At 40.8% G+C, this 8,665-nt stretch overlaps 1 protein-coding gene and 1 pseudogene across 1 annotated transcript; one reads left to right on the forward strand and one right to left on the reverse strand.

The window, feature by feature from the left end:
- The first annotated feature begins 270 nt into the window (after positions 1–270).
- Positions 271–936, forward strand: LOC130137618 (uncharacterized). The gene has a single exon (XM_056309298.1). It carries the CDS (start codon positions 271–273, stop codon positions 934–936), a length of 666 nt encoding a protein of 221 aa, XP_056165273.1.
- A 3,998-nt stretch (positions 937–4,934) lies between these two features.
- Positions 4,935–7,785, reverse strand: LOC115669067 (uncharacterized; annotated as a pseudogene).
- Between the last annotated feature and the right edge of the window lie 880 nt (positions 7,786–8,665).

Below are 8,665 nucleotides of genomic sequence, written 5' to 3' on the forward strand. Positions count from 1 at the left end.
CACAGTTTAGCTAGTCTTTTCTCCTTCAACCAACTCAACATGGTATCAGAGCATGGTTGTTCTGACCTGTAAAGTTGAGAAAAAACCATAGTAAAGACTGCCGTGACAGGGGCAAGCAGAGGAGCAGACTCGGATGGTTCTACGATCATCTCGTCCTCCTCTACAATTGCTCCTACTCCTTCTTTCCTTGATCAATCCCTCTCCTCTCCTCAAATTACCTCACTCAAATTAAATGGAAAAAACTTCCTCTCTTGGTCTCGGCCAGTCCTAATGGTCGTTAAAGGAAGGGGTAAGCTCGGATATCTCTTAGGTACTCTATCAAAACCAGACTCAAAGGATCCTGCTTTCGAGACATGGGATGCCAACAACAACATTGTTATGTCATGGCTAATCAATTCCATGACAGAAAAAATCCAAAGTAGCTGTCTCTACTACTCCTCAGCGGCCGAACTCTGGAACTATCTAAATTTGGCATATTCCGACCTTGATAATTCAACTCAAGTATTTGAACTTCGGAATGCAGCAAGGAATCTACTGCAGGGAGAAGCCGATGTGACAGAATACTACACCTCACTGGTAAAGATCCGGCAAGAATTAGATCTTCATGATGACTGTTCTATGGCCTGTGCTACATGTACCAAGAAATATCAGGATCGAATGGCAAAGGAGAGGGCATACGATTTCTTGGCAGGTCTAAATAGAGATCTTGATGAGGTTCGAGGTCGTCTTCTTGGAATCAAACCATTACCATGTATAGAGGAGATTTTTTCTGAAGTCAGGCGTGAAGAATCAAGGAAGCGAGTGATGTTAGGCAGCAACAAATCTGATATAACAGCCCCAGAATCATCAGCCCTTGTTTCTCATCGTAATGATCACAACAAGGCGATCAAAGAGGAGAACCGAGGTCAAACAAACGCCAAGGAAATCTCGGTGTGATTATTGCCAAAGAACTAATCATACCAGGGACAAATGTTGGAAACTCCATGGCAAGCCTGGAGATTGGAAAAATAATAGACCTCATAACACTAGAGGATACTCGGTTTCTACGGATGTGTCACCGAAGCATGAAGATCATCCGATCCAGCTTCCCCTCAATAAGCAGCAGATAGAGCAATTATATAAATTGCACACTCCCCCGACAACTCCACAAAATCCTCTTGCTGCAAGCACTTCTCTGCTTGCTCAGAAAGGTACTTTTTTAACTGCTCTCTCTGGGGGATCTACTGGTTGTGATCTATGGATAATAGATTCCGGAGCTACTGATCATATGACTGGATCAGAAAATATTTTTTCTACATATCAACCAAGTCCGGGTAACATTAAAGTGAAAATTGCAGATGGTTCCCTTGCCTCTATTGCAGGGTCGGGTACTGTCCATTTGAGCCCGACAATTTGCTTAGTAAATGTTCTCCATGTCCCTAAGTTGACTTGCAATCTCCTTTCCATTAGTAAGCTCTCAAGGGATTTGAATTGTATGGTTTGGTTCTCACCATCTATTTGTGAATTTCAGGACTTGAGTTCGGGGAAGAGGATTGGCAGTGCTAAGGAACACGGTGGACTTTATTATTTTGTTTCAGATTTCTGCATTAATAAAAATGTTTTCAATGTTAGTTGTGAATCTTTTCCAATGACTCGTGAAAAACATCTCATGTTATTACATTTCAGACTTGGACATCCAAGCTTTGGATATATGAAACAATTATTTCCATCATTATTCCTTTCAAGTGATGTTTTTCAATGTGATATATGCCAATTAGCTAAACATAAGCGCTCTTCCTACTCATCTCATGAACATATCCCATCCTCACCATTTTCTTTGATACACAGTGACTTATGGGGACCTTCACGTGTTACAACTAATACGGGAAAAAGGTGGTTCATTACTTTTATAGATGATCATACCCGTCTTACTTGGGTATATCTATTAAAAGACAAGAGTGAAGTTTCTCATATCTTTCAAATATTCCATACCATGGTTAAAACTCAGTTCGGTACTAATATCAAAATCTTTCGTACTGATAATGGTACAGAATACTTCAACTCCACTCTTGGGAAATACTTGGAATCCAACGGCATCATTCACCAAAGTTCTTGTGTCCGTACCCCAAAACAGAATGGTGTTGTTGAACGCAAAAACAGACACTTGTTAGAGGTAGCCCGTTCCCTCATGTTCACAACTAATGTACCTACATATCTTTGGGGGGATTCTATCCTTACAGCTTGTTACCTAATTAACCGGTTACCCTCACGAGTTCACAAGTATGAGACACCAATCAACATTCTTTGCAAAACTTTCCCAGATCACCAAATTGTCTCCTCCTTACCACTGAAAGTTTTCGGCTGCAAATGTTTCATTCATATCACTGATCCTTCTCGTTCAAAGCTTGAACCTCGAGCCATTCCATGCATATTTCTCGGTTACTCCTCCACAAAAAAAGGTTACAAGTGTTTTATTCCCCAACATAAAAAATATATTATCTCTATGGATATTACCTTTTTTGAACAACAACCTTTTTTCAAGAATTCTCTCCAGGGGGAGAAACCAGTAAATATAGAGGAAGACAATTCTTGGGACACAATCACTAAATCCTTTACGCTCACTGAATATGTCCCTACCGTCCCTACATTGCCTACAATGCCCGAATCGCTATCTCAACCTATCACTCTATCCACTATACCATCATCTACCAAAACCAATACTGAAATAGAAACTGTGTCTCGTTCTATCTCTGAGACCGTACCCAACAGTCCTGAAACTGTACCCAATAGCCCACAATTACACACTGAATTACGTGTTTATTCACGTAGAAATTTGAAACAAAATAAGGAGACCATTGTGCAACTCGAAAGCAGTCGATTCTTGGACCCGGATCGGTCTAATAAGGTTAGTGAGCTCGACATTCCCATTGCTGTTAGAAAGGGTGTAAGATCATGTACACAACATCCTATTTCTAATTATGTTTCCTATGGACATCTATCTCCTTCTTTTAGAGCCTTTGTTACAAGGGTTTCAGGCGAAAATCTTCCTAAGGATATTCATAATGCCTTAAAAGAACCACAATGGAAGAAAGCTGTATTTGAGGAGATGAGTGCCCTTGAGAAGAATAATACCTGGGATATTGTTGAAAAACCCAAGGGGAAGACTCCAGTAGGTTGCAAATGGGTTTTTACAGTTAAATACAAATCTGATGGCTCAGTGGAAAGGTACAAAGCAAGATTAGTCGCCAAGGGTTTCACCCAAACATACGGGATTGATTACGGGGAGACTTTTGCACCTGTAGCGAAGCTGAATACTATACGAGTAATTCTCTCTCTTGCAGCAAACCTTGATTGGAAACTACAACAACTTGATGTCAAGAATGCATTCCTAAACGGTGATTTGGAAGAAGAAGTTTATATGGATCTTCCGCCAGGATTTGATGATGCGAAGAAGTATGGAAAGGTTTGCAAATTGAACAAAGCTCTTTATGGGCTGAAACAATCTCCTAGAGCCTGGTTTGGGAGATTCACTAAAGCCGTCTTACAACAAGGATATTGTCAAGCACAGACGGATCACACTCTTTTTTATAGACATAAGGAAGGTAAGAGTACTATCCTTATTGTTTATGTTGACGACATTATCTTAACAGGTAATGACGAAGAGGAAATGTCAAGGTTGAAGGGGAAGTTAGTCTGCTGAATTCGAAATTAAGGACTTGGGATCCTTAAGATATTTTCTTGGAATGGAATTTGCAAGAAATAGAGAAGGTATTTCCGTTACCCAAAGAAAGTATGTATTGGATTTATTGAAAGAAACAGGGATGCTTGGCTCTAAACCTGTTGATACTCCAATGGAACCATTAAGCAAAACCGGGCAGAAAGTCGATGGGACACCTGTAGATAAAGGAAGGTATCAACGTTTGGTAGATAAACTCATTTATCTTTCACATACCAGACCTGATATAGCATTTGCTATAAGTGTGGTAAGTCAGTATATGCATGATCCTACTGAAGAAGATATGGAAGCTGTCTTTAGAATTTTGAAATACTTGAAGGGTACACCTAGAAAGGGGCTGTTTTTCAGAAAAAATGAGAATAGATTAATTGAAGGATATACGGAGATGCCGATTGGGCGGGATCAAGTGGAAGATAGGAGATCAACTTCTGGTTATTGTACTTTTATTTGGGGCAATCTTGTAACCTGGAGGAGTAAGAAGCAAAGTGTTGTGGCTAGAAGCAGTGCAGAGACAGAATTTCGAGCTTTGGCACACGGAGTTTGTGAACTTATTTGGCTGAGTCGTCTTATGAAAGAGTTACAAGTTCAAGGGGAGCTGCCTATGAGGATGTATTGTGATAACAAGGCTGCTATTAGTATTGCTCATAATCCAGTTCATCATGATCGCACTAAACATGTAGAGGTAGATAGACATTTCATCAAAGAAAAGATAGAAGATGGAATTATCAGTTTAACATACGTCCCTACCGGGAATCAAACAGCTGACATTTTGACTAAGGGCCTATCCAGAAAAATGTTTGAAAGTCTACTAGACAAGCTGGGTATGTACAATCTGTACAACTCAGCTTGAGGGGGAGTGTTGCGGATCCTTAGCAGATTTTTAGGATTTAGTTTTTACCTATTTCAATTAGGATTTGTTTTTAAAATTCTTCTTATCATTAGGGATAAATATCTTATTTATTTTTTATTCCTTGTATTTTGGGATCTTATTGTTTTTCTGTTCCTAGAGATAAGCTTCTACAGCTTATAAATTTGTAAGTAGCGATTCAATCAATAACACAGTTTAGCTAGTCTTTTCTCCTTCAACCAACTCAACATATATCTCTTAATTTTTCAAAAGATTTAAATTGAACTGTTTAAAAGGTTGGAGGAAACAGGATACATTTTCACCTCCAAAGAACCATCTTGCTGCGTACCAAACATTTCGTGGGACAATACAGGCTGAGAAAGGGCACTCTCAGAGTTGGGATTTGTCATAATAGGACTCAGCAACTTGCTTCAATCAAGAGAGATTGAAGATGTAACTAAGGACAGGTAGGCATTGCAAGAGCATCAATGGCCGACTACCACATCACTAGACATTTCTAGAACAACAGCAGGCTTAATCTTTGCTCATTCAAAATTGCAAATAATGCCAATAGATGAAACTTGCATATGCCAAAAGTTCCCTGCGTGCAAATATCAATAACTAAATCCTTCAAAATAACATGATTATGCCCCAAAACAATCATAGCAATTAAGGAGAAGCTGGTGCTGCGTCCTTCGTTGGCACAGCTTCAGTGTCTACATCACCATCAGCTACAAAAATCAGCAAATAAGCCAAAAAAATTCCATCACCAAGTGCAAAAAATAACATTATCTCCAAAGACATTCAAATAAGTAAGAGCGAAGCTCGTTACCTTCCCTGAAACCACTCTTGAACCTGCGAGGACATTGTGGAGATACCTCATCCTACCAGTTTCTTTGGTCTTCCTTCGGATTGTCTTCACACTCCAGTTATCTAAAAACAGTGATTAAATACAACTTAATGTGAGAAAAGAAGATTTACACTTTCCATATGCTGTCACAAAAAAGTAAACAATAAGCAACCTCATCACTAGCTCACAACATCTTTGACGCAAAGAGAAAGCAAAAGCCGGGACATAGAGCAAACAGCATAACCTAACAGACATTGAAGAATTTGTACATGACATATTTCTATATTCATAATTTCCCTTTCAGAGAACCATCTTTAGAGCAACAAGATGGACAGTTAAAAATAAGGACTTTTTCATTGCTTGCGACAAAGAAAATGCGATCGACCTTCTAATCTCGGTCTCAAATCTTTAGGTTGAATAAACGAATGCATACACTCTACTTAACACAAACTATCAATGACTTCATTACTGCCACTAAAACACGATGCACAAAATGACTGCACAAATAGCTTCACTGACAATTTAGAAAGAGCAAACAATGAAGAAAATATCTCGGTTGACATTTGCTGTGATGGAGGGAAGTGAAGTGCAAGGAAACAATGACACAGGCAGAGGAGAAAGAGGATGGGTCAGGAATTAGATGCATTTCATTGCCTCTTACTATTTTTTTCCAATAACACCTCCTTGCTTCTTTAGAATGTTAATAGGAAAAAGAACAGTTTAGTCAGTTTACCCCCTTAATTTTCAGCATATCTATTCCCTTAAACATGCAAATGGCGGCAATACAGAAATCATGACACCATATATAACTGGCAATTTTCAATTTGTATAGAAGTATGCTATTCTCGGTTGAAGAACTTTTTTTCACAATAGCATTGAAATATTTTTATGATATTTATGTTCCCAAATAAAAACATATACTGTTCCTTAACTGCGAATTCACAAGTCCTAACTCACAATTGAACATAACTATTGAGTGGGATAGAAAATAAAGTGAACACAGAAACCATAAAAAGCACCACCAAGCGCAACATGATATCAAAATGCAATTCTTATGTCTCATGTTATGTTTTTCTCTAGACAAGTTAGTCACTACAACACTTGTACACCTCTGCCAGGTCTTGCAGCTAGCGACTAAACTAGGTGATCATCGGTCGAACAACTGCATTCTCACTTCAAGAGCTGACAGAGTCTATGCAAGCATGGAGTTACAAACCCCCTTTCCCATCTTATCACTCAAGCCCTCGCATGAAAGAACTAACGACTTTCTCGCCCGATACAAAACTGTGGTGCACGGCATCTGCAATGATTTATGCCACAGATCTTAAAATGAAATCACTAGCTTCAATGACAGACCGAGACAATTCCATTAACAGCGAACCAAACAGCTTTAGATTAGATTAATGCACCTTCACAATCAAGTTACCACCTACAGAGAGTGAGTGATCATCACCTTCACGATCGAGAAGTCTTCATCGAATCGACGAACCCGCTTCTGAGAAGCCTCTCCACATACTTCCCCAATATGTCCACCTCCAAATTCACCTTCTGCCCAACTCTCTTCATGGGAATGACCATCTTCTGCTGCGTATACGCCACCAGCATGAAATTGAAGCAATCCTCCCCATCGAACACGCCCACCACCATCAAGCTCGTCCCGTTGACGGCAATGAACCACTAGGGCACCACGTACCCCAGCAGCTCCTTCCCCGCCCTCACCTTCACCCACAGCGAGTCGGCCTCTGGCTCCATCGACACGATCTCCCCGGTCCCGTCCACGTGGCCCTGCACACAGTGCCTGCCCATCCGGCTCGTTGGCTGCACCGCCCGCTCCAGGTTCACCATCGACCCAGCCCCGAGCTCGACCAGGGACGTCTTCCGCAGTGTCTCGGGGGACGCAATCGAACGGAGGCCCAGAAGTTGCCAAGGCTGAGAGAGATGGTGCGGCCGTAGGTAGACGTCGCTAGGGTTCCCCAAACTGACGCGAGCATAGACCTTGTGCTCGATCGCCGCGTCGGAAACAGCCAGGAATTTGGTGCGTGAGAAAGAGAGAGAGAGAGGACTCAGCCAAGGAATCGTAAATCGTAGCCGCCCGATGGGGCTCCGGAGGCGACAACGGAGGCGGAGGCGCAGGCGGAGGGGGAGGGGCTCGGGATCCAGCAGCCGCGACGGGCCAGACGCAGATCTGAACTCGGAGCGACGGCCAGGCTCTTGGGAGAGGCGAAGGCGGAGGCGGTGGAGAAAGAGAGAGAGAGAGAGCGTCTTCTCCCCCACGAGAGCAGGTAAAGAAGGCCTCCAAAATTGAAAAGAGGAGAGAGAAAGTGTTTTAAGCGGGATTTCAACTTTTCGCCCGTCCCTCCAATTTTTCTTTTTTTTTTCCACGTCAAGTGACGCGTGTCACTTTCTTAATGGAACAGATACGCCACGTAGGATAACTACGTGGCAGTATGTTACTACTGAATATTTTCTCTGATCAATGTTTGCCGGAAATAAGGAAAAATTATTCAAAAACATAAATTTATTATAATTTTCTCAATTCAATCCTAAAAATTTTAATTTTATCAATTGAATCCTAAATCTTTTAACATTTTGCCAATTGAGTACATCCGGAATTTACGACGTGGACGTCGGCCATCCCATGTAGCACAACTGATGCTAATATGGACAATTTTTAATAAAATTTTCAAATTTTCAAAATTTTTTCATTAATTTATTAATTTTTTTCTTTTTTTACATTCTATATCTTTTTATTTACCAATGGCCACTAGCAAGAGTCGTCGGCGCCTCGCCGGTCGCGAGTGAGGTCGTGCACAAGACTTGTTCTTAAAAGGGATAGTGATACATATAGTTCCTGAACTTTGACCCAATGTGCAATTTAGTCCCTGAACTTTTAATTTGTTCAAAATGGTCATTGAACTTTTGTTATATGTTCAACGTAATCTCTGAATTTGAATTAATGGAAGGATTACATTAAACATTTTCATATAATTCATGGATTAAATTGAATATGTATCAACGGTTCATGAATAATATTGAACAAATTAAAAGTTTAGAGACTAGTGTGTAAATTGGGCAGAAATTCAGAATCTGTTGTGTCATTTTCCCTTCTTAAATAGAAATGAATATCCACGTGGCAATAACTCAAGGGTTTACAGGCTTCGGCTATGAAATTCCGCTTATAGCCCTACGCGCGTCCCCCTCAAGACCTCCTTCCTTTTCCCGCCAAAAACCCCCCCATTTACCGTGCTGCGTC

This window comes from Syzygium oleosum, unplaced genomic scaffold (genome assembly GCF_021117445.2).
Source record: "Syzygium oleosum isolate NSW1041296 unplaced genomic scaffold, Sole_v2.1 Sole_v2.01, whole genome shotgun sequence".
In the NCBI taxonomy this organism is placed as follows: domain Eukaryota; kingdom Viridiplantae; phylum Streptophyta; class Magnoliopsida; order Myrtales; family Myrtaceae; genus Syzygium; species Syzygium oleosum.